Below are 26914 nucleotides of genomic sequence, written 5' to 3' on the forward strand. Positions count from 1 at the left end.
TTAGTACATTTGTTCAAAATAGCAATTGACATGATGTCATCTGATACACACAAGATTGTTATTCATGCTGACAAAACGCCTGCTGGACAACATGTGCGAAGACTCAATGCTCCAACTATAGACTAAGTGGCAATTGTTATAGTCAGAGATCAATCTTGACAGGACCTTTCAAAGGTGAAGATGTCCTCATTCCTCGCATTCCTATGATTCCAACAGATATGCCATTTCAATTTAAGAGATTGCAATTCCCAATTCGATTGGCGTTTGCAATCACCATCAACAAAGCTCAGGGCCAATCTTTAGAATTGTGCAGTTTAGATCTAGACACAGATTGCTTCTCACATGGACAATTATATGTTGCGTGTTCTAGAGTGGGCAAACCAGACAATCTCTATATCTACACAGACAATGGAACAACTAAAAATATTGTATATCCACAAGCATTGTGAAATTAAACATATTAGAAACATCCGCTTTGTCTTTTCTTTCTTTTCAATTTAACCAGACTGAGCCACAGCAACGCGTGGCAGGGTACAGCTAGTTCTTGAATAAATATAGAAATAAGGGACTTCCAATTATAAGAATGTCACAAACTTTTTATATGTTGTAGAACTTCAACATTCTTTCTAATGAAAGTATTTATTTTTACTTTCATTAGGAACTAAGCTCTTACTTAGGCCATTTAATTGTAAATGTTCCATAAAACTATCAGGCATACACTAAGATTTATAATTAGGGAATTCCTTTGTTTCTTTAGTGATTGTGATTAATTATTATCTACATTCTTCTTTTACTGCTTTTGTTAACCTTATTTCAAATACAAAAAAATTCATGGGGGGGGGGAAATGTTGACACTTCAGTTAGCAGTTTCAGTATTATCTGTGAGAATTATTTGGCAACCTTTGTCTAGAATGGCAAAAAAGAGAAAGGAGAGAGACTAGTATTGGCATACTGATGGAATGTCTGTTCTTGAAAAAGGCACTTTCCTCACAGAAGTGTGGATACAGCACGAGATTAACTTCTTTATGGAAGGCCAAACATGCAGACAGGCATAATGATAAGAGTCTTTTGGTCAGCCACCCACACTGTGATGCCTTCCAGATCCATTGGACTATAAGTCCCATAATCCTCTGCTACACCCACCCACACCATAACATCACAAAATCACACAAGTCAGCATGTTGATCTTTTGATCCATAAATGTATAACCATTTTTATTTTTTATTTTCTTTAAACCCAGGGGCAATCTTGCAACAGTTTGTGTAGATGCGGTGACATTTACTCCAAATTCCTAGACTCTGGATTACTTTCAAGCAAGTGGTTTTCACTTGTCAGAGGTTTTGTCAGACTTAAGGTCATGTCTGCAAGAGGTCAGCTTTATATTGCAATGTGATGAGCGATAATAAGAAACACAGATCCATATACAATGTATTTATTACTTAGACTTAGTTACTGATGATGACAACAATCAGTGCTAGTAGTGATTCGAATTACGCTTGTTAGGAACCAGGAAAGTTGCTCATCACTAGAATGGCATGATAAATTACCTGCACATCATAATTTGAACTGAGACCTCTTCCTCACTTTCTGAACAAAATCAGATAGAATTTGAAGGAACAAAAGGCAGTGTGGTATAGAATGTTGATGTGGGACTGGTGAGACCTGGGTGATTACTGGGTGGCTTTGAGTGACTTACTGAGTGGATTTGGATGGCTCGCTCACCCATGATGGGTTATTATATCATCTGGTGGGTTTTTTTTAAAACCCACGATGGCTTATTTGGCCAAAATAACCCACTCTGATAACCCATGGTCTGCAGGGCAGGTTATTTAACCCATCATGGGTTATTGTGTCATGTGGTGGTCACAGTGGGCTATTTTGGCTGGCTGCAGAGCTGTGTGGCAAGAGCAGTCAAAACTTCTGTGGCTCTCCTGTTCGCTGGCTTACTGATTATGAACATATTAAAGAGACAAAGCCAGCAGTGTAGAGGAGGCAGGCTATAGGGTTGGGTCCCAATTCTGCAAACTTCCAAGGTTTTTAGCCACCTCCCCTTTTTGGGGTAACTTGGGATTTTTGCTCCTCTGGAGTAAATGCACAGGGGTTTGATGGTGGGCCAGGTGCCTCCTGACAGGGGGAGGTTGCGTATGAAGCTGCAAACCTCCAGTGCTTCGGAAGCGAAACAGTGCCACTGCTTGGGCAGGCAGACTGCAGCAGGACAAGGGGACGAGTCAAATTACACACAGTAGCTTAATAAGCTACTCACAGTAGTTTATTTGTCTGCTTGTGTGGTGGGGGATAGCAGTAGTGTATTTTCAAAATAAGCCACTGTGAATAGTTTATTAACCTATCATGACTTAAAGTGACATCCGAACACAGCCACTGCCTCTCAACCTAACCTAGCTCACAGGGTTGTTGTGGGTATAAAATGGAGAGAAAAGGCCCATGCAAGCCACGTTGGCTTCTTTGCAAGAGGAGAAAAGGCAGGCTATAATGTATTAATAAATACTGCTAAACAGAGTGACCAGATACAAAAGAGGGCAGGGCTCCTGCAGCTTTAACTGTTGTGATGAAGAAGGAATTTCACCAGGTGCTGCATGCATACAAGTGACACCTTCTGAAATTCCCTTTTCTATACAACTGTTAAAGATACAGGAGCCCTGACCTCCTTTCCATATGGTCACCCTATGAAATGTGGCTCACTTTGTTGCAAAAACACACACAAAAAGGGCAGCAATGCAAAGTGGGCAACGACAGACATTCAACAAATTCAAGAGAGAGAAAAATAGCAGTTGCATAAATCCGTATGTGTTGCAACCAAACAGTTCATTTCTTAGATGACTAACCTAATCTACTGAATCTCACAAAGATTGCTGACCACTTCAGCTTCATTTGCTCACAATATTTTGGGCTTGAAATATGGTAATATATTATTCTTATTAAATAAAGAGGCAGGAGGGGAAAATGTGTAGGAAATATTATGCAAACTTCAGTCCTCTATCCTTTAAAAAAAGAAACGGGGATAGGTACTATAAAAAGCAGCCTTCCACAACTTGTTCTCCAGATGTGTTGGACTACAAGTCCCATCACCCTCAACCACAGTCAAATGGGAATTGCAGTCCAAGACATCTAGAGGACACTAGGTTGGGTATGCTAATATAAAGACATTACATTCTAGATCCTATGAGTTTTCCCCGCAATGCAATTTTCTTTCTGTTCATAGTGAGTGTCATCGGGCGAGTGTCTTATTGCTCACTTGTTACTGCCAACTCACCATTTTTTGCACATCCTTTAGATGACATTGTCCACCTCCTGTGCACCTCCCTCTCCTCTCGCTCACTTTTCCGTTGCAAAAAAAGACCCAGAAAATCCGACTTACTTTTTTAAAATGAAACTTGCTGCCATTTCCTGCTGTGTGCAGGAAAAGCAGCGCAATAAAAATGCCCACTGAATGGGCCATGTGGTCGTTGCTACTTCTTCTTTCTCTCCCCATGTAAAGAGATTGTCACTATTGTGGGACAGCAGCAGAAGGCCATAGTGACAGTAGGGAAATCCCCTACCCCATCTGATGACGCCCAGTATCAACTATATATTTTGAGACAGAGCCATTTGATTTAGAGTAGTCCATTGGCAGAATGTCTGAAAACACCTTTAGACAAACGTTAGAATTCCTTATGTGTGGGGGAATTTTGACCTATAATAATAAATGCTAGGAGTTAAAAGCAGTGAGCAGTGCCATACTTCTTTGAAACATAATTGCTCTGACACAGTGATGGTGTGGAGCTCAGACATGCTCACTGAGATCTTTTGCCTCCAGTGCTTTCCCCAATTTGTTTCAACCAAGGAAACATTCTGTGTACACAAGGCATCATCCAACTGGACACTATCTCTAATGTAAATTACATGGCACTAGTGTAAAGGAATCCCATTTCACCAGCTAATTCTGTTGCTGTTGTGCTAGAGGTGACCTCTAGCACAACACCAATAGTGTCAGCTGGCACAACATCATTTACATTAGCCCTAGGGTCCAATTGGATACTTCCCACGGCTCCCTCCCTCTATTGAAGCTTCATGTGTGCCATGGAGCAGGTATAGTGAAGAACATGCACGCTCCGTCTTGAATGGAATATATTTGGACGAGTCATGATTATTATTATTTTTAAAAAATGCTCTTTTGTTATAAGCAGTTTATTTTTTTCAGTTGCGTACAAAGTGCAAAACAGTGATGTTGTTACATAAAGGCCCTTTTCCCCTCCCGCCTTCACCCTCCTCGCAGCCTCTCCCTCTATACATATGGCAGGAGTGGTTGACTGAATCCACTCTGGAAACAACAGGAAGAAACAAATTAAACATAACAGGACAAGCCTCAATTTAAAGAAATACCGTTTTGAATTAAGTGAAGGCATACACACAATGGCCATCTAAAGAGCAGGGGTCCTGTTCTGCTCTTCAGTCCAGAGTCAAACATTACTTAATTCGACCACTGAGGCGTGAGGCTGAGTGAGAACTGCTCTGACTGGCAGTTGCTCTGTAGCTTCTCCAGCAAAGGTCTTTTCCCTCACCTGCCTGGCTTATAATACCAGGGGCTGAACTTGGCACCTTCTGAACACAAGGGGACACAAGTGTCTGCTTCCCTGTCTTATTTTTGGGTTTCCCCTGATTATAACTGGAGGCTTAAATAAGAACAGTGGGCTCGTTCAGATGACATGGAGGGCTCTGTGGTTAACTTAACCATGCTTCTCTGTGGGTAGCACTAACCACAAGCTGTATGCTCACACATGACATGGTTAACCCTGTCCAGTTCCCCCGTGTCCTTAACCACATGCTAACCACAAAGCAGTGAGATGAGCACCTGAGTCCTCCGAATGCTCCGCCCTGTATCCCATCAGCCCTTGCACTAAGAGCTTCGGCTATTGGGCAGTATAGAAATGCAATAAATAAATAAATAAATAAATAAATAAATAAATAAAGCATAGTTAATAGTGTCGTCTGAATGGGGCCACTGTTTAGCAAAACTGAAGGCCTGAAGACACCAGCTGTTATTCTCCCTTTAACCCCTAAAGAACCATAACACACCACCACTACTGGCACCTCCCTTTCTGAGTTTCATATTTTCAAGACCGCCATGGAAATATCCCATCCAAACCCGGGCAAGATCTACACTACTGCTTTAAAATGGTTTATAACAGTAGTGACAACTGTTGGGACCCTGGACACACTTCCTATACAGTCTTCAAAACGTTTTCAAAGTGTTATATCCTGTTTAGGCTGAAACAAACGTTGTAGAGCCCAGAGCTGCTATGGCTCATCCCCATCACAGCTCCTCGCTGCTCATTCCGCTGAATCAAGTTTGGCGGCAATGGAGGGCGGGACGCTAGGAGGAGGCCCTCACTCACCCCTTGTGCAATGGAGGCATTTTCACGTGTCTTTTCCATCTGTCGGCTTTTGACTGGGACTTTAGTTTGGGCACTAAAGTGACATGGGGGAAACGTACGTGTGTGTGTGTGTGTGTGTGTGTGTCAGTAGTAGGGTGACCATATGGAAAGGAGGACAGGGATCCTGTATCTTTAACAGTTGTATTGAAAGGGGAATTTCAGCAGGTGTCATTTATATATATGGGGAACCTGGGGAAATTTCTTCTTCATCACAACAGTTAAAGCTGCAGGTGCCCCGCTCTCTTTTAAATCTGGTCACAGTATAGTTGCAGTATAGCTCCTGCAGGTTTAACTGTTGTGATGAAGAGGAAATTTCACCAGGTGCAATGTGCATACAAATGACACCTGCTGAAATTCCCTTTTCTATGCAACTGTTAAAGATACAGGAGCCCTGTCCTCCTTTTCATATGGTCACCCTAGTCAGTAGGACTCTCTGCAAACGTGCACAGCAGCAGGCGACAGTTCTGAGCCGGGACTCGGGAGGCACGACCTGGCGGCTGCTGCCAGCCTTCCTCCTCCAGGCGGGCGCTCTAAGAGGGGACTTGCTCCAGGAGCGACACGGGGATGGACTACTTACAGGAAGCTCGCAAAGACTCTACTGGGGCTGATTCTACGCGACCATCCTGACCAAGATTCCGGTCCCAAACGGACGCTTGTCAATCTTGCAGCTCCCAGCTGGCTGGCCGGCTGCTCGCCTGCTATTGGCTCCCGTCTCTGGCTGGGGATGGCCACGAAACGTCCTGTAGCAGCCAGCTGCTTGCTCACCGCTGTCATTGCGGCCACCTGGCTGGAGGCGGCTTTATGAACCTCGCCGTAGGAGGCGGAGGCAGCGGCAGCGAGAGTCCCAAGGAGCCGGCGGGGAGGGGCGGGGAGGGGCAGGGCAGATGGGTTCCCTTCATCCACCGCTGGTTGGATTCCCTTGCGCAAACGGGCTGCTTCGGTTTAAGCAACATCGCCCCGCCTACAGCAACCTCCGCCACCCTGGGGCCATCCAGGAGTTTTGGACTACAACTCCCAGCATTCCTGATCACTGGCCAGGCTAGCTGGGGCTGCTGGGAGATGAAGTCCAAAAATATCTGGACGGCACGAGTTGGGACGGGTGGTCTATAGGCTTTCCTAGACTCAGATGTTAAAACAGCCATGCTGCAATCCTAAACCCATTTACCTTTGAATAAGCTCCATGGAACTCAATAGGGCTTACTTCTGAGTAGATAGTAGGCTTTCCTTTTATATTTTTGCTGCCAGGATAGGCATACAGGCAGCTGCTTTATGTTAGGTCGGATTATTTGTCCATCTAGCCCACACACAGAGAAAGGTCAGAGTTTTCTGACTAATGGGGTTGGGTATGGAACCCAGGACCTTTTACATGAAGGGTGGGAAACATGTGGGCTCCAGATGTTGCTGGACTACAATGCCTAACATCCCTGACCATGGGCCATGCTGACTGGGGCTGATGGGAGTTGGGAGTCCAACATCTTCTGGAGGTTCAGCCCTGCTGGATCAGACCAATGGTCCATCTAGTCCAGCATTCTGTTCATACAGTGGCCATTCAGCTGTTGACCTGGAAGCCACAAGCAGGGCACAAGTGCAACAGCACCCTCCCATTCATACTCCCCAGCAACTGGTGTACATAGGCTATGTGCTTCCTCTGAAACTGGAGGTAGCACGTAGCCATTAGGACTAGTAGCCATTGATAGCCTTTCCCTCCAGGAATTTATCTAACCCCCTTTTAAAGCCATCCAAATTTGTACCCACTGCTACATCTGATGGTGGGAAATTCCATCAGAAATTCCATCAAATTTGCTTTGCCCCCCCCCCCCCCAAGATATGGTCCCTCTCTATAGGATGACATACACTGCAATGGGGCTGACTTACTCCCAAGTAAACAAACTCTAGATTACAGCTTTAATTGGAAGCAATTAAAAAGCCCTGCTACAAGCAATAGCATATAAATACTTATGCAGCACATTATCATGTGGGTTTGGGCTCCAATCAGAGGAAGAAGCCCAAGTCTTTGAAGCTTGGCCATTATCATCTTTCAGTTAAATATTGATCTGGTTGTGGTGCATGTTCACAAGACCCTTCATTGCATATTGCCTTTCCATCTCACAGTAACCACGTGGTTCGTCATGCATACCTTGGCTCACACCAGACAGTGTAGCTACACTTCAGTTTCTTTAACAAAATAAAAATCTATGTTGAAAGAAACATTTTAAAGCAGGTATTAGAGAATAGATGGGCAATATTAGAATATTATTAGAATGTAAGCCTATGCGGCAGGGTCTTGCTATTTACTGTTTTGCTCTGTACAGCACCATGTACATTGATGGTGCTATATAAATAATAATAATAATAATAATAATAATAATAATAATAATAATAATATCAACATGCCTGCTTAGATGAAATAAAAAAGTTAGCCATGCTGGTCAAAAGAAAAATGATAATATATATATTAGGGTAATACTTGTTATTATACCAACTCAGAAGTCACAAAGTACTGTGCAAACTTTTGGGTTCTCCAGAACTCTTCATCAGGCAAGATGCTAAGCAAAGCACACACAAAGAAGCTGGGCAGATGGGGGTGGGTGGGATGGCTCTTGTTCAAGCCATGGAGATTGCAACTAATTACAATCTTAAAAGGGGGAAATGGGATGCGGCTGAAATTATGAATAAGCAACCTACTGCCCTCCAGACGTCTTGGGCTACAACAACCCAGCCAACATGGCCAATGGACAGGGATTATGGAAATTGGTTCAAAGCCCTACTGTAGGCATTCAAATTAGGTTCTAGCAGCTGATGTTATGTTCTTCCTGGGATCCCTCCAAAGGTTACTGGGAAGAAGAAACAAGCAATAGTTGCTCCTCCATTTCTGAAACTATAAAATCCAGCTGTTACTCAGATATTTGCTCAGGTGTGTGGCATGCCAGATTGTAAGAGAAGCCACAAGGTTTAGAACCTGCCCACAATCATACCTTCTTCACAGTAACATCTGAGAAATCCTCACCAGCATTGTTTGTGGACACAGAGCATACACCGCCTGCAATGTTGCATTTCATGCTAAGCCTGAGAGATAATGTATCAAATGTTGATAATGTTCTACAGCTGCTTACAGCAGTGTAGGGAGTTCCAAGGCCTGCCCCTTTACGATTCCCAATCCACATATCCAGAATTAAGCCTTGTCAGATCTAATGTGTTGGAGATGCATGCAGGAGAAAGGGTCCCCTCACTTGGTTTAATTCGCAAGCAACAACCTGGGAGCCTGGGAAGTTAACCTGTTTTAAACGTTAGGGACTCTTTAAATTTAAATAGCAGGTACACTTTCAAAGGAGTTTGTTACAATGAGTCTCTGTGGACGCCTTTGAAAGTGTATGTATTTACATTTTACATGTGGATGATCTATATCCAAACCCAGGAATGCAATTGAAAGAAGGCTTACCATAATAAAAGTTCTGATGGCAAAGGGGCAAATGTTTCCTCCTTCCTTGTTCAGTACCAAAATGCTAATTCAGCTTTCTGTCCTTAGTGCTGCTCTCCTTTCCGTCTTATAAAAGCTTCTCCCCCCGCCCCTCTATCTTATTATCTGTTGACTTATAACATTCATGGAATCATGTGGTGACAGGACAACAAAGGCAAAATGACAGACTCCTCTATTCTTATTTTACAAGGAAAAGCTCCAACTTTCCACACAATGGGGTTCAAGCCTCCAAACAAATAGATGTATCTCAGATATTTTATTTTGGTCCTTCATTCCATCCCCACTTTGAAATCCATTTGTTGTTTGTTCTGTGTAGATGCTGTTGTGTGTGGCTAGAAGCCAGTAAAAACAAGAACCCAGCATCCCCAAAGCTGAGCATTTTCATTAAGCTATTTTGTAGCCTTGGTATGGCACATTCCATTTGGACTACTTTACATCCCATCATGCCTACAGCTTCAGTAGAGGGAACCTGAGAAATCCTGTGGTCCGGGGATGTTCTCCAGGAACCACAGAATTGCTCTGTAAGTTTTACCTCTCTCTTATGCTGAGGTTGTGTGTCTCTTATCTTGGAATTTGTGCTATTTCTGCTCAATTATTTCTGATTTTATGTATGTTAAGCTGTATGCCACTCTAGGGAGTTTTATGACTGAAGAGCCAGGATATCTAGTATTTGTAAATAGATAAAAGCACTAGGAGTGCCCTCTCAAATGCTTTCTACTACGGTATCCTAATTGCTCTCAGTAGTAGTAGTAGTAACTTATAACTTCCCAAAAGGTATGCATCCAGCACATACCTGGCATTCCCTTGCCCACACACATAGTTAAGACACATGAAGGCTCTGGTCTGTAATGAGTTCCACCTTACTATATAGCATATGAGGGATGGGGCAAAGCTATGCATCCACAGGGGTTGCTAACCAGACGATGCCTATTAGAACATTTTTTCTGGGCACTTCCTAGACCTCAGTATAGCATTATTACTCAATTCTCTGAGCAGTGAGAAGTTCTAGAGGTTACCCAGGTTTAGGTTCCTTTGGGTGAAGGTCACCTGAGCCTTGGGGCTGGGCCATAGCTCACTGATAGAGCACATACAAAGGGATCCAAGCTTCAATTTTCATGTAAAGTGGGAAAATACTCCTGTTTGAAACCCTGCAGAGCTGCCCTCAGCCACTGTAGACAATGCTGAGCTTGATGAAGTGATGACCTGATTCAATGACCTGATTTGAATAATGCAGCAAGCCACCATGGCTTAACTGACCCATGTGGCTTGTTGTTCCACACCTACCAATATTTTTTAAAATGCAAGCCACAGAGCGTGTGGGTGTGCCACAGATTGTCAGGTCATGTGAAGCCAGCCAGGATGGGTTGTTGCCATGGATGAAAAGAACACCCACAACCCTAAAATAACCCTTGCATTTGAAAAATGCTGGCGAGTGCACAATGACAAGTCCCACAGACAAATTAACCCAGCGCGGCTTGTCGTGAGGTGAAAACAGGAATGTACCTCGACTCGAATTCTTCTCCACTATAAGCCCTAGTCATGGAAGGGAGACTTTGCATTTAAGGAAGAAATTAGCTTGATGAGGCTGCACGTCTGCTCTCTACAAGTCAGCTTTCTGAAATGCAAAACCTAGTTTGCCTTACAGTAAGCCCAGCGATGCGCAAACCTGTGTAATGCTATTTTCAGGAAATCTGAAGGCTAACTCTGGGAAATGCACAAGACTCAGAGCTTGCTCCACATTCTCCCAGCATTAGCAACTGCAAAACAAACCAAGCAGGCCAAAGCTAATATTTCACCCATCCTAGTACAATGAAGAGTCCTGTCATGAGAAATCATACTTTAGCTGAACCACAGCAAGCCTTGGGCTCATGGGCTCTTTCTTCCAGCTTGGCCACAAAGAGACTGGAAACTTTTATTTTTGACTAACTTAGAATTTAAGAAGACCCATGCTGAATCAGAACAAGGGTCCAATCTAATGCAGCATTCTGCTCACACAGTGGCCAGCCAGCTTGCCATTTCATCTGAGCCTGGTAAAAACTGGTTAATCTTACCTGTTGTTGTTTTTCAAAACAAGCCAACTTCATAACATGTATTATCAAGCTGGCTTGGATCATTAAACCATAGTTAAAATTAACCAGGGTTTAGAGTTTTGAAGCTAAATTGCAGGCCTTCGAAAATAGAAGGGAAAGCTTCCCAACTTTTTTGCAGCCATGCTGGAAAAGAGAGAAGGAGCAGCGCACAAGCCTTGCTGCAGCTCATTCCTTTCACATCAAATCATGTCTGAATATAGTCAGTCAGTTTCTTCCAAGTCTGCACCACGAAGAGTTGGAGCCTTGTGTTCCTGAGGCAGGTGAGAATGCCCTATTCAGCTGCTGTGACCTACCAGCCACTGATCACCTCACGTTTTCTTTCTTTAGCAACAACGTTACCACAGGATTAACAGAGCCAGGTCTATTTTTATTTAGTAGCATGGGAGTACAAAGGATGCTTTAGAAAAATACCAGCTTGTTATTAATAACCGGGAATATATAATGTCACCAAGGCCTGCAGAGATTGCTAACAGGCGCAGGTATCTGAAGAGAAACACCCATAAGCTCCTAGGGCAAACGGGACGGCTCATGGGCTCTCCTTGCACCCAGCACAAACCCTCCTTCGTTTGCAATTCATTTGAAACTTTCCAAGAGGTCTTTGTTGCCTTGTCTAAACGTCTGACAAGAACAGTTTCTTCCAAGTAAAAAGATACGGTGTTGGCCTCAGATTCTGGTTTTGTAATATTTAATGTGAGAAATGGCAAATAGTTAAGAGGACGATGTAGGGGTAGCAGATGCTGATAGAGGCATCAACGGTCATTTGCTGTTACACACGGACACACGGCAGATTATGGAAAAATAGAAGACTTTTGTCTCCCCACCCCTCCAGCCGCCTCAATGGAATAGTAAGTAGGTTGATTAGTGAGTTACGGTACTGTTGGAGTGCTTGGAAGTATGCAGAACGGGGTGAGGCGTTTTTTTGTTTTCTTTTTGTATTTGTTTTTTTTAAAAAGAGGCTTCTCTATATAAAGTGCTCCATATAGAGTTCAATTTTTGTTTTCATCAAGCATCTCAGCAAAAATTAGTCTGGAAGGAGAACAAAATACAGTGCAGTTTTTCAGGTTGCAAAAAAGTACTTTGAGGAACTTTCTGGTCCCAAAGCAACTCCATTTGCAAAGCTCATTCACATTCAGTCCTTCAGCTGGGCAACTTCGTGGAAGTATGCGCCCAACAGTTTGACACCTTGAATATAGTTGTACCTGGGAAGAAAACATCTGATATTAATGCAAGCAACCGACACTAGTCAACCCCATCGATGTTGGTTCAGTCGAGATTTCATCCATCCCATGGTGTCTGCCTGCACTGGCAGCGCTGCCCCTGTGGACAGGGACACCCAACAGTGCATATTCCTGCCCCATCCCTTCCCCTTGGGAAGGAGCACTTCCCAAAGGGGCTTTCTGTGCCCAAGCACCTGCCAGGAACAGCCACAGCCCAGTGGGTAGAGCACCTGCTTTGCATGCACAGAAGATCCCCAGTTTGATCCCCGGCTTCTCCAGGCAGGGCAAGGAAACAATCGGGCCTGTAACCCCGGAGAGCCACTGCTGCCAGTCAGTGTCAATAATATTCAGCTAGATGGACCAATGGTGTGACTCAGTATAAGGCAGCTTCCTCTGTTCCTGTTTGCTGGTCCCCTCCAGCCCAGTGCTGGAGTAACATGGCAGAGACCTGTCTCTGCCCTTGCTGGGCAGTTGGCGGTCTAGCTATCTGGCAGGCACATAGACAGAGAAAGCTGGCATGCCTCTACAGCCGCTCTCAGGCTCTGGGTAGTTGGGCAATAGTAACGTTGGCTCCTTTTGTCCTAGACTGTGATGCATTTCAAAGATGCATCATGAGGGCAGGGACAAGAGCCCACCCCTTGGAACAGGGGCAAGTCCCGGCAACCAATTATTATTTTTTTGCTCAGCCTCCAAGGACTTTCTTGATGGAGGAAAGGAGATTGTATCCAAAAGAGAAAGAAAAAATGGGGTGGGAGAAAGAGATGGCTCCAGCCCCACTGGCCACTGGCTCCAGCTCCCTGCTGACTTTTTGTATGGGTCGACAGCCCTCCATAGAAAGAAGGGCCCCCACTTAGAATTATGGTCTGTGTAATCATGCAACTGACAAACTGAGCGACTATTCTGAAATGGCCTCTCTGAGGGATGGACAAGTTCAGCTACAGCTGCCTGATGCTTGATGTTTCCTTCCCTGTGCCCAAATGCCTTACCTGTTGAGTTTCTCATTCTGAGAATGGGCTCCGTCATCTGCAGATCCAACAGGGAGCAGCATTACATTCTTGCCTGTTGCTTCCTGGAAGGTCAGGGTGACAGGAATGCTTCCTCCCTCTCTTGTCAAATCTGGCTCCACACCAAAAACTAGGAGGAAGGAGGAGTGAACACGGCCATCAGCTTCTAAACCGTGCATCAACGGATGCTTTTAAATTGTGGACTGGCATTTCCTCAGTGCAGTGAATTTCCCTCTTCTAATGCACACCCCTCAATTCAATCTCCACGAATGCTATAATTTTTGCCTCTGCCCTTTTATCTCTAGCATAGCTAGGTGCAAAAGACCATTACAGTCAAGCTTAGAATTTCAAAACTGACAAAGGTGACTTTGGATGACAAGAGATACCTAATTTAATTGCTCTAAAAACAGGTTTTTTTTACTGTGTTCTAATGGAGGAGGCCTCTTCTACTTGGGCCTTACTTGAGAGAGAAAATGTAAGATGTACTGACCTGTTTTCATAGCTCTTCTACCAGCCATGTAGTGTGGGTGGTTGAAATCGGATACCCAAGGTTTTCCACCATGGCCCAGATATACTTTGAACTTATTAGGGCTGTGCAACTCAGCAAACTTTTTCGACAAGTAATCTTGAACCTTTAATAAAAACAACACCTGATTAATTAAGACATCAAAGAATACACAGAGGTAGGATGAAATTGGTATCCAGTTCTTAAAGTAATGTTTTAAATAAATAAGTAAAAGTATAAATTCACTTCTAGGCCACGAAGTGAGATTTATGACTATATCTGAAATATTAAGCTCCCCTCGCCATGTCAAGCAGCTTAACCCTTTTTGAAATGAGGCAAACCTGGAACTGGATGTCCACATATGTTTTAGCTACCAGTTATGAATATATTCCACCATATTGAAGGGACCACGCACTAAATTCCAAACCTCATTGAAATCAAGTGCTCCATCATAACAAGTTTGTGTACTGGGCTGATGGAAGTGAAGAAGGATTAAAAAAAAAAATCAAAACCTACAAAAGCTATATGAAACCACTTGGGGTGTCATATAACAGATAACAGCCACTGCACCTCTCTCGCTCCGCCCACCAATTCATAAATTTAACTGGAGTCTTGCCACTGGAATAGTGCTTGTAATGGACATTTGCTGATGAGCTGAAAAATACACATTATGCACAAGAATATAACAGCGCTACTGATTTCAACAGCACTGTTGCAAAAAAGTATTACATAGGTTGTGCACCGCTTCGGTTCAGATCCAAATTCTAACCAAAATGGATCCAAAGCAGTCCAAAACGGGTTGTGGTGTGCCCAAACGGGTTGCTTCAGAGCCCAGACAGCCTGGATGGCCAGCCCTGCACCCAGCTTTCACAGGCAGTCACCGAGCAGTGGCCTGTAATGTTACGGAAATGGCTGCTTTACGGCCACCATTTGCGCAGGATTTGGTATACTGAAATAGACAAGTTGCCATTTCCATATACCAAATCCTGCGCAAATGGCAGCCATAAAGAAGGTGGATGACTGCGGACACTCACTATGGGTCCAGGGAAGGAGCAGGCAACTCATGTACTCAATGGGCAAATATGGGAGGGGAGAGTGTGGGCAGCTGTTGTGGGAAACCACAACATCCGATCCACTTTGGATGTCCGAATCTTGCTTTGGATCCAGATCAAAAGCAGGCCTTGGCAGATCAGAGCCTATGTACGTACACATTCTCCTCTCCCTTCTTTTCCTATTGAAATGTTTGTTTTTAAAGGTCAACCCAGGGGCACAGCCTTCTGACACAGTAATTGAAGGCCAGTTATCTGAATCCTGCCATTTGAACTGCCTTCCTTATTTCTCTTCCCCTCCCTGCCACATACCTGCTTGGTCACAACTTCGGGTGTCATGTCTGGCACCAGCCTGATTGAAAATTTGCCAGTCACTTTCCGTGGAATCACAGTTTTAGCGCCTGATCCAGAGAAAGCACCTTCTATTCCATGGAGGGATAAGGACGGATACCGCCACCTATGCATCAGTATATCTTTCTATAAAAGAAATTAAAAGAGGATTATTGGATTCTGAAGTCTGTCACGAATCTTCAGCCTACAGTGAGAATGATGTAAGTAAAACTGGAAACTTATTGGGTCAACATGGATACCGGAGGCCCTTCTATTGAGCTCAGAAGCTTGTGCACTCTTCCGTCAGCCTACATTAGTCCAAAGCGAGAATCAGTTTCACCTACTTTGTAGGTTCTGTTCTTTGAGATGAACTGTCTACTAGGGCTGGCGTTAAATAGCAATGAACAGTTCAAAGTCATTTCACTCACCTCAGAATGGGGTATTGTGACTTGTTGGGAGATATAGCAAAATAAATAAGAATGCCTTGCAAAAACCCCAGAGATGCTTTAGTTGAAAGCAAACCCAAAGGTATGAGTCACTGCAAACCATTTTGAAGGGTGAAGTGGAGTGTGGACATAGGAGAATCATAGATTAAAAATACAAATGTTGAATCAGAATTAAACTGCAGTGAGTTCCATGGGACTTTTCCCCCAAATAAGCTTGCTAATGGATCAGAAAAATTAATCAGGAAAACAGAGATTTCATAAAACTGTTTTCCCTTGAATTCCTGAGAATTTCATGAATTTTTGATCAAATCAACATAAGAAGAGCCATGTTGGATCAGACCAAGGGTCCATCTATTCCAGCACTGTTAACACAGTGGCCAACCACCTGTCAACCACTGTCCACTGATGGACAGCAATAGGCTATTGTAGTATCTTATAAAATGAAGAGGTCTACTGCACCTTGGTGACATGCAGCAGTCGACTGGCTCCTACATCCTTCGCATACTCCCCCATGTCAAAGTCAATTCTGTCATAGAGTTGATGCTCCTCATCCGTGACAGGAGCTACTGCATCATAAATGCCAGGAATGAGGATTTTCCCTTTCTTATCAATTAAGCAGCCTGCAAGGAAAAAGGCATTCGATAGTAGAGGCGGGCAGTGAAATGAGAAATCATGAAATACAAGCAGCTGGCATTCACAAACATCTGGCATTTGTACAGAAATGGCAGCCCAGGGAGGCAGCAAAAATGGAGAATGAGGACAGATGCACCCTGGGTAGGACGGACACCAGCTCTTTGAGTTCTGGCAGAGGAAGCATTCTGTGGCTCAGGCGGTTTAGACTTGCTCAGCAACTTTAGAAACATACAAACAAACTCAAAAGAACACTCAGCTCCAGCACTGATCTTTTCCTTGGCTATCTGCACAACAGCTCAGCCATCTGTCTTACAGCCAATACACACAGCGGGATTGTTTTGATCAGACCAGATTGAACACAGTGATGACAGTCACCTGAGCACTTCACTGCGTACCTCTTACCTTGAGTATCCCGAGTGGTCTGAAAACCACCCCAGCGAGCTGCTTCCGAGCAGCTCCCCTTTGTCACCGGTAATAATGTTAAAGAATTTCCCGGAGGAATTAAAGAGTAGATTAAGTAAAGTTTTAATAGAAAAAAATAAAATGAAATTAAGGGAATGGTTAAGAGGAATGAATACAAGAGAGGATTTGGAAGAGGTTTTAAAAGATAAAAAATTAACTTGGTTAAATTATTGGCAATTAGAACAGTGGACTAAAAAGTGGGTAAGAGATAACGGAGATTGTAGAGAATTGACGAAGTTTGAGGAATTAATAGTTAAGAAAGAAAATGATAGGGAGAAAAGAACAGTGTTAAAAGGGTTGATGAGTGAAATATATAGAATATTGGTGGAGAAAGGGTTGATGGATAATTCAGGCAAAATGGTTTGGGAGACAGATTTGAATGTACAAATAGGACAACAGGGCTGGGAGGGACTATGGAAACAAAGACCGTTGAGAAATATGTCAGTAAGAATAAAAGAGAATTATTTTAAAATTATATGGAGGTGGTACCTAACTCCGGTTAGATTGAATAAGATAAATAATCAGCAGTCAGCAAACTGTTGGAGAGGTTGTGGGGGTAAAGGAACGTATTTACATATGTGGTGGGAATGTAACTATGTTCAAAAATTTTGGAAGATGGTGTTTTTGGAGACTGAAGAAATTGTGGAAATGAAGGTAGAACGAACACCAAAAGTTGCATTACTGTCACTATTTGAAGATTTTAAATGTAAAAAGAAAATCAAGGAATTGATAACGAATTTGCTGACTGCAGCAAGATTGATTGTAGCTAGGAACTGGAAGATTCAAGGGGAATATTCTATTGAAGAATGGTGTAAAGAAGTATGGGATATAGCTATTAATGATTAATTGACATGTAATATTAAATGGAGAAGAGGTAAAGCTAAATCAAATGATTTTGAAGGAATTTGGAAACAGTTCCTAATATTTGTGTTTTCTAAAGGAAGTGGGAAACCACCAGCAGAAGAAAGTATGAGATTCTGGAATCAGGAATGAGATCCCGAGGTGGGGGGTGCACTTCTAAGTTAATTTTGATTATGTATTTAGATAAGATATTATGTATTCAACGTTTCAATATTATGTAGTATGTTGTTGTTTTTTCTTTATGAGAGGATGTAATGTGTATGTTTAAGTATTGTAGAAAAATAAAATTACTTTAAAAAAAAAGAAAAGAAAACCACCCCAGCCAGCCATCCTTGCCGGGTTCAGACATCATGACAACCCGCCCCTGGCGAGGGTAATTATGCTAATTCAGCAGCTCATAACTGGCACGCACGGCAAGGGAAAATAATCGAACCATGGCTTATTTTCCCTCCGTGATCATGCAAACCCACTCAACCTCTCCAGCTACAGCATAAGTAGGATAGTAGCATCTCTGATTTGCTCCCCCCCTGCCCCAGTTTAGAAGCCAGAGGTAAAACAGGCTCTAGCCAGTGTTCAATCACATAAAAAACACCCACCCACCCAAATAAAATTAGCCACAAGTCTGCAGGCGACAAGCATCGACACCCGAGCCATAACTGCTTCTTGATGAGATTGATCTGTGCACAATTATTTCTAGGCATTTACTCAAGTCACATATTTCTAGTTTTTTTTCTAAAATTTACTGCTGGTAGTGAAGTCCAAGGTTCTCTTCTTGCATACAATCTTCTGGGCAAAGTCTGATCCCAGAGATTTTCCAGGTTCATCTAGTTTAAAAGCAGCCACCTTTAATTTCTCCCCACCCCACCCATTTTGGAAACAAGAAACATTTGACACAACCATCAGCCAAATCAATTTGTCAGGGCTTCCTTCAGGCAAGATTCAGGGGGAATCCATGTGGCCGAGCAGATGTGAACCACAGCACCCCGTTCAATGCATCTCCAACATATTCTCAGTAGGTTTGCAGCAGTGCATTGGAAGTGGGGTGTGCACAAAGAAACAGTGACAGAGCTACTTTTCGCATATAGGCAGAAGCATTACAGTAGATTCATTATGAGCTTGACCTGTCCTTTGGCACCGGAGCAAAATACTTGCCTATTCAATCCAAGTAAATGATCTGGACTTTTAAAGTTGTCATTTTAAATGTTTAAATGTTTTAATATTGGAATATGTTTAATATATTTTTAACTTTTGTATATCTTTATTTATAGGTTTTTAATGTATATGTTTTAAATTTTGGAATGCCGCCTTGAGGCCCAGCATTGGGCAAAAGGCAGGATATTAATAATAATAATAATAATAATAATAATAATAATAATAATAATAATAATAGAATCCACTGCACATTTGATCTGCTGTCCCAGGAGTCATTACCAGTCTCATGCTCTTGCTGCTCATGGGGTAGTAATAGAAGAAGACGTCAGCAACTACTGCCACTGTAAGCAACAGGGTTAGGAAGGTGTAATGACAATGACACAGGGGAGGAAAGAGACTTGCGAGGGCTAGTTAGCCATCTGTTGATACACGCGGATATAGTATACGAATCCATCCATCTGTTCTTTACATAAACAACCCAAATTTGTGATTAAATGGCTACTTTGCTGCCAATGTCTTGAATAGCATCCAGAGGCCAGACATGTAAGAGGCAGCCAACTCTGTGCCTCGGCATATGCAGAAGCAATATTCACACAGCCTAGAAGAAACTTGTGACTGTGCCGTGCAGATACAATCTAGATCCTCAGCAGTTACATAAACCTTTGTCCTACAAATAGATCTTTGCTCTCTCATTAAGACTCTGGCTAGTCCATCAATTGTTAACCTTGACATTATCGTAAGCTTTTAGGGTGGGTGAAGTCAAGGTAGGGTGGGGGTGGGTTTGCAACAAGGCGGCCTTTGAACTACAAACGCAGAACTATTTCTCCTGCAGTTTCTAGAAGATCCCCAATTCTGTTTATGTGTGGGAGGAGGAAAGTATAGACCTTACCCATCAAAGCAATGAGGTCTGTCATAGCCTCATGCACTGAGCCGCCATATACTCCAGAGTGAAGGTCTTTGTCACTGCATTCCACCTTGATGGCAAAACAAACCAAAACACCACCATTAACAGTCATAAACATTTGATGACTTCCAGCATTAAGTTATTATATTACACCACTGTCACTGTCAAAGTTAAGCTGTTAGTAACAATGGGTCTGTTCAGACAACATGCTAAGTCATAGTTAGGCCATTAACCCCTTTGCAGCAAATGGTTAGGGAGCACGTTTACACTGTGATTATGTAGCCACCATGGTTAGGAATGGTTAACATGACACGTTAAGTCATGGCTCACACGACATGCTAAACAATGTTTAGCTAAAATGCTTAACTACTGTTGTTTAGCATGTTGTCTGAACAGAGTCAAGGAGTTTAGCTGCAACACTTACAAGTTCTGGCAAATTATTCTATGGAGTTTCTGTTTCAGAAAAAAAACACTAATTTTCTACAGAAACTACTAATTTCCAGTATCTTGCTTATGCTTAACTCCCAACAAAACCAGAATTTACTATGTTTATGCAAAGCTACGAGAATTGTGCCAAAGTGTGTGAGGACGTGCAAGCGGCTCCTCCGGCTGATTCTGTAGAGCAAGCAGAACCCACCACCTGTGCAATCAAGATTGAATTAGTGTTTCTTATTGGAAGCCCCAAAACGAGTGGAAACATTCATTTCTAGATCAGGGCAGGTTCCTGGAACTCCCACATGCAAGCTCCACTAACCTGCCCCATTCCAGAAACAAGTGTTTCCACTCTTTTCCGATGGCTCCCAGAAGGGCTAAATCTCTGTGACACAAGTGGTGGGACTCGCCTGCAGAACAGAATCATTGAAGGCCCAACAGAATCAGCAGAGATGCAGAGCCATTGGATACTGCCCCAACCATCCAAAATCACTTTCGCGACAGAAATCTACACACGTCGGCCAAAGGATTGTCTGTCTGGCATACGCCTGAATGTTAATTTAGAACGAACGCCAGGTGTGTGGCATTATTATTATTTTTGGTCATCTTATCTACTACCGAAAGTAAGTTGCTAGCTGTTGGGCTTTATTACTGAAAGATGGCTAGCGTGTTCATCAAAATCAGGCCCACAATAAGAATTACTATGCCCAAGGAGCACTTTTTGCAAGAATCTACCTTTTTTTTTTGGCCTGTACAATAACCGTGAATTACCTGTAGTCATTATGCCAATTATCTGTACCTAAGACAGGGCTGGGCAACCTGTGGCCCTAGGATCTCCTGCAGCCTTGACTTAATTCCATGTGGCCCTTGACTTACTTTCAAAAGCTCTCTGCAAGTGATCAGTTTAAACTTCTGGCTAGAGCAATCTGCCTTTTGGTGGGGGTAGAGGAGAGAGAGAGAGAGAGAGAGAGAGAGAGGTGACAGACAGGGTCGGGAATGACAGAAATGGAGAGAAATGGGGCGGCCCTCACACTATTGGCTCTCTCCCTACCTGCCAGCATATTCAGGCACCAACAGGATGCAACCCTCAAAAGGCTGCTCACAAAGAAGGTCATAGAAAATGTGAAGTTTGGGCATTATGCAAACAATACCAACTATGCAAGTACTATCAAGCAATCTAAAGCTATGGAAGGTTTCCCATTCAACCACCCATCACAGGTTCTTGTTCACACAAGACAAACGCCATGTCAACACAGACGCTCAAACCTCAAAGCAGCAACAATTAACATTAATATCTAAGGCTGCAATCCTCTATGCACTTGCTTGGTTGCAAATCCCATTGAATTCAATGGGACCCATTTTTGCAGTAGACATGCATAGGATTGCACTGTACAGCTAACTCCCAACAGTCACAGCTTCTTCAATAAGAATATTTGCTCTTTGGTTCTTTACCTCTATGAAATAATAGCAGATGCCCCTGAGGCCATAGGTGATGCAGGGCTTCTTCTTACCCAGCCAGTAGTTATCAGAGATGCAAACATAGTCGACCCCTTTGAAGAAATCATCTTTTTGTGCAAAAATCAAGTCATCAAGGCCTTCAGAGCCAGACTCCTCCATACCTTCTAGGCAAAACTTGACATTAACCGGGATTTCCTACAGGGGGAAAAGGGAACAGCGCAATTTCAAGAGTGAGGCAAGCAAAGTTTTTTTCCGCTTCTCAAGCGAAACTAGACATTAAATCATTCAACATGTGTTTTTATTTACTTAAAGCATGTTTGTCCTGCTCCTCAGCCAGAGTGGCTTCTCCTCTCAGCTCCCTCACTACAGATCCCTTCTCAAATGCCAGTCGGGTGAATCACGTAAAAGTAAAGAGCAGGCCTGGGGGCTCTGATCCAGATTGGGACCATGGAAGGGAGAGGGGGGACTTTCCTTTTTTGTGCCTGCCCCCCACTCACTCCACTAAGGGGATGGGGTGAAACTGGGGGAGGGAGAAACACAGAGAACATGAGGCTAACGTTCCCCTACCCACAATTCAAGAGGCAGCTGGACAACCATCTGTCAGGGATGCTTTAAGGTGGATTCCTGTATTGAGCAGGGGGTTGGACTCGATGGCCTTGTAGGTCCCTTCCAACTCTGCTATTCTATGATTCTAATTCATCCTCCCAACCCTCAATATATTGTAAAGTCTGCAGCAGGGGTGGGGAACCTCTTTCAACTCAAGTTCTGGAGAAGCTCTTGGGGGCCACGTTCTAGTGGTGGCCTGAGCTGAAGGCAAAAGGCCCAAATAGGTCTTCTTGGCAGTAACAAAGCTTTAGGGGAGGCATTTCGATCTTTCAAAAGGCAGGAAACCACCAAATTATCAACGGTCAGCAGAAAGAGTGTGGGGAACTGAGGGGACTCGATTTGGGCCATGGGCCTGAAGTTCAATACCTCTGGTGTACAGCAGGCTCCTGGTGGTTCTGTATGGGCCTATGGCCCGAATGGAGTCCACCTGGAGAAGAGCCTTCAGTGTGGTGGCCCCCTTTCTATGTAACTACCTGCCTCTGGAGGTCAGGCAGGTGCCAATACTGTGCTGTTTTCAGTGCCTCCTGAAAGCATCTTTATTTCAAGGAACCTTCCTTGATTGACCAGCCACGGTTTTTATTGGTACTAAAAACAAAAAATAATAATATGGTGTTTTATCCTTTGTATCTTTTATTGTTCACTGCCCTGGAACCTGTCTAGATGTATAGTGGTATATAAATACTCCCTTGACACACTATTGCTTAGATCTGGGACTAGATAACAGCTTTCTCCTCATCTGGCCATGAACTTCAGCAGTCCAGTGCTATATGGCAACTGCAGGAATTCTACCAGGCTGCATCTGAGGGAGGGAAGATATAGCATGATCTGCTCCATTGGCTCATCTAGGACAGACTGTTATTAGTCTCCTCCACTCATCAGTGGCCATTCTACCTAGTCAAAATATAACTAAACATTTTGGTCCCTGATATTTGTTTGTTCTCCTCTTCCCTCCCCATATTTTTTCCTTAAGTGCTGTGTCTTTTAGATCTTAAGCCTGGGGGCAGTGACTATTTCGCTTATTTATCTTTGTATATTGTCTAGGAAATGTTTGGCACTTTACAAACAAAAATCATGGCTAGTAATAGAAGCAAAAAAAAAAGTCCAAGGCTAAGCAAGTAGCCTGCTTAGCGTGCCCAGTTGCAGCTCTGGAGAGCAGAACATCCCGGGTAAAGAGCAAATCCTTACAGCAAGCCATAAAAACATGCAGTTCAGCAGACAGCCAACCATGCAGGCTCTCTCTTTCAACTAATTTCAAATTCAGCAGGTTTAATTTTTATCTTTACAGATAACTGCAGTGATTTAATGCAAAGGTCAAGAGTTTAATCTTTTACTAGCAAAGCAAATTTTGCAGAATGTATCACTATACCTGTTTGGTTTGTTGATAAGCCTCGAGGGCGTTCAGCCAGGCCAGCACGGGGCCTTTGTCATCCGTTGACCCTCGGCCATAGAGTTTCCCTAAAGCAGTGAAAAACAGACCGAAGCAGTGACAATCCTGGATGTTCTATCCCACTAACCAGTCCTTACAAGAAAGCTGTTGTATGTAAGGCACAGCACCAGCGGCACTGCCTTCACATCTCAACAGGCTGACTTCAGTCCTATTAATAAAACCCATCGTCTCTCCTAAAATCCTAATTGTGACCATTTGTCCGTTGTTGATGCTCAGTTCCACACACACCTGTTCACCTCTCGATGACAGCAGCACCACATGGTGCTGAATGAGCCAATGGGGTATGAATGGGGATCACTGGGTACAGCTCGCTTTTATACTGTCCTCAAATAAAATACTTTCCCATAATATCAGTTCATAGATTCAGCCGAAAGACGCCAAGCATTAAGAAACTAAGTAAAGAACATACATTACAGAGGGGCCTGTTGAATAATTCCAAGGTAGCATCAGATATGACTCCCTAGAACAGTGGTCCCCAAGCTGATGCCCCCCCACCAGGTGTGATGGACCGCAACTCCCACCAGCCAAAGTTAGCAGAAAGTCTTCTGCGCCACTGAGTCCATCTGAGCATTGTGTGACAAAAATGGCTCCAGGAGAACTCGCTAACTATAAGTCTGCTTCTTACTTGCATTTTTATACCGCCCAATAGCCGAAGCTCCCTGGGTGGTTCACAAAAATTAAAACCATTCAAAGTATAAAACAAACAGTATAAAAACATGATATAAAATACAAGATAAAAGCACAAGCAGGATAAAATCAGCAGCGGTGCAGAAATACAAATTTAAAACAGCAAAGTTAAAATTAAATTAATAAACTGTTAAAATGCTGAGAGAATAAAAAGGTCTTTACCAGGCGTCTGAAAGAATATAGTGTAGGTGCCAAGTGAACCTCCTTAGGGAGCTCATTCCACAACCGGGGTGCCACAGCAGAGAAGGCCCTCCTCCTGGTAGCCACCTGCCTCACTTCCTTTGGCAAGGGCTCACGGAGAAGGGCCCCTGAGGATGACCTTAGGGTTCGGGCAGGTACATATGGGAGGAGGCGTTTCTTCAAATAACCTGGCCCCAAACCGTTTAGGGCTTTAAATGTCAATACCAGCACTTTGAATCGGGCCCGGACCTGGACTGGCAGCCAATGAAGTTGTAAAAGGACTGGCGTAATGTGATCTTGCCAGCCAGTCCCTGTTAGTAAATGGGCTGCCCTGTTTTGTACCAGCTGAAGCTTCCGGACCATTTTCAAAGGCAGCCCCACGTATAACGCATTGCAGTAATCCAAACGAGAGGCTATCAGAGCATGGATAACTGTAGCTAGGCTATCTCTTTAGGGGGGAATGCAAAGCGGGAATAGCAGCTTGAAGGTAACTGTTAGACTGCAATGCCCATCATTCCCAGTCAGCATGGCCCATTATACTGGCTGGCAATGATGGGCACTGCTACCCAACACATCTGGAGGGCCCTAGGTTAAGCAAGTCAGGGCTAGAGCCTTGCTCATGGCAACCCCAGTCCAGAGTGGCCATCCCCCGGCTGCTGTTCTCAACGTAGTGCCTGGGCTAAATGCAACAACGGAGTCAGCTTCCCACACTACAGCTCCCAATACAGAACATGGGCAGCTGCTGTCTGGACACACCCTAAATCATTTGGACTTTCCGATTTCAAGGCCAACTTGAACGTGACTAGTGGCAGACAACAAGAACTTGCTCAAGCACCATTACGTGTGCCAGCATCTCATCAAGAACAAGTTATCCCAGCTGTGCAGACAGGTTTAGCCAGCTGGGGGTTGCATTGGCAGGCAAACTTTGCACAAGGCCCAGCTTCATGCTTGCCTCCCAGCACAACGCCCCACCTTCACTAGGGATCCCTAGCATTGCCCAGGCGAGGAGGCCCGGTTTCGATGGGAGGCTCCGGCACACAAGCCGGGCAGCACAGGTAGGTTCTTGCCTGCTCAGGGATTGAGCATCAGCTCTCAAGTGATCCGGAAACATGGAAGGGAACTTGTCAAAGGATTCCACAGCTCATCTGACAAATCTTAAAAGCTCTGCTTAAAACTCAATTACAAGGGTATGTTTCATTGTTTAAGAACAAGGAGCCTCGCCTGGCAAGCTGTAAGACGTTCTAGTTACCATAATGACTGTTTGTGAAGGCAGGTATTGGCTTAGTCATCAACCTTTGAGTTGAAATCACAAGCTTATCTATGACTGTAATGAATACAGCAGTAAGCAATTTCCACTGTGGGAGAAGCTGAGTCAGCAGGAGGGAAAAAAACAGTCGTACGTTCCAGCACTGTGCCATTGCCGAAGGCAGCACTGTCATTGAAACACACACGAGCGGGACCTGCAACAGAAGGTTGCAGTGCACCCTGCCTTCTCAGGATGCCAGTCAGCCAACCATGCCCTCCTCCAGGATACTCTATTCCACGCCGAGAGTTCCTTTTCCCCCCTTTTCCAACTGGATAGAATCTTCTGTAATTACTAAGTATTCTTTTGGAACCCCCCACCCACCCACATAGGGGTCTCTTGCTAGTTTCGATTCTTCTGCAAACCACTGCTTGTTTTCTTTGAAACAAGGAAAAAGCAGCTCTTTTTTTCTGCTGTGCTGAATTTAGGCAGCAAATTCGGAGGTGGTGGGGACTGCCAAAAAGGCCTGGGTGACTTCAGGTGGCTTGGTGGACCACTTGTTGCCCACCCCTATCTTAAAGGATGACTCTAATGAGACCAGCTTAGATATTTTACTTCTAAGGTTAGACATTTAGGGTGCATTTCTCTGGATGGTTAGAGAGGAAAATGAACTACAATTCCCAGCATTCCACAGCCAGAATGGGGAATGCTGGGAGTTGTAGGACTTGCTTCTGTTTAAACATGCATACGGTTGCACCTATAGAGACCCAAGCCATATATCTGCATGTCTTACCATCTTTTTCTACCAAGGTAAAAGGTTCACTGTCCCAGCCATCGTCTAGTGCTGCAGGCTGCACATCCAAATGTCCATAGACACAAACAGTCTTCTTGCGAGGATCTGAGCCAAGTTTGCCCAGAATGATTGGAGGGAGAGGAATCTCTGAACCATCAGGCAGCTGCAATTAAAATTATTAAATGTCAATGGCAAGATGTCTTCTTTTCTTTTTTATTTATGATTACATTTATATCCTACCTTTTTAACTGCCTTGAGTCCCCATACTGGGAAAAGGGTGGGATATAAATAAATATAATAACAACAATAATAATTTCCCTTTTGCAAGGAACCCAAGACAGCTTGCATCCTCCTCCTCCTCCTCTCCATTTTATTTTCACAACAACCCTGTGAGGTAGACTATTTGAGGCTCTTTCTTCAGCATTTTATTGAAAATGGTATAAACCAAAGTTCTATATCATTAAGAGAAGGTTAGGACAGAAGGAGAATACATGACAGCTGTCTT

The 26914-nt window shown here is 43.7% G+C and overlaps 2 protein-coding genes across 4 annotated transcripts in view; both read right to left on the reverse strand.

The window, feature by feature from the left end:
• CNDP1 (carnosine dipeptidase 1) overlaps positions 1–8957 on the reverse strand; it is a 31389-nt gene extending 22432 nt beyond the window's left edge. Inside the window, exon 1 of the mRNA XM_063129802.1 lies at positions 8872–8957. Coding sequence (XP_062985872.1) covers positions 8872–8874 — 3 coding nt within the window. The 5' untranslated portion in view covers positions 8875–8957. The remainder of the gene's footprint in view (positions 1–8871) is intronic.
• Positions 8958–11346: 2389 nt separating this feature from the next.
• Positions 11347–26914, reverse strand: part of CNDP2 (carnosine dipeptidase 2) — a 28540-nt gene continuing 12972 nt past the window's right edge. For all 3 annotated transcript variants that reach the window (XM_063130502.1, XM_063130501.1, XM_063130503.1), the window contains exons 4-12: positions 26410–26572; positions 23426–23514; positions 21448–21648; positions 19549–19633; positions 16011–16171; positions 15088–15252; positions 13712–13853; positions 13204–13351; positions 11347–12199 (exon numbers count right to left, since the gene is read on the reverse strand). In XM_063130502.1, the coding sequence (XP_062986572.1) occupies positions 12130–12199; positions 13204–13351; positions 13712–13853; positions 15088–15252; positions 16011–16171; positions 19549–19633; positions 21448–21648; positions 23426–23514; positions 26410–26572 (1224 nt within the window). In that variant the 3' untranslated portion in view covers positions 11347–12129. The remainder of the gene's footprint in view (positions 12200–13203; positions 13352–13711; positions 13854–15087; positions 15253–16010; positions 16172–19548; positions 19634–21447; positions 21649–23425; positions 23515–26409; positions 26573–26914) is intronic.

The sequence above is a fragment of the Elgaria multicarinata genome, chromosome 7 (assembly GCF_023053635.1).
Source record: "Elgaria multicarinata webbii isolate HBS135686 ecotype San Diego chromosome 7, rElgMul1.1.pri, whole genome shotgun sequence".
Taxonomy (NCBI): domain Eukaryota; kingdom Metazoa; phylum Chordata; class Lepidosauria; order Squamata; family Anguidae; genus Elgaria; species Elgaria multicarinata.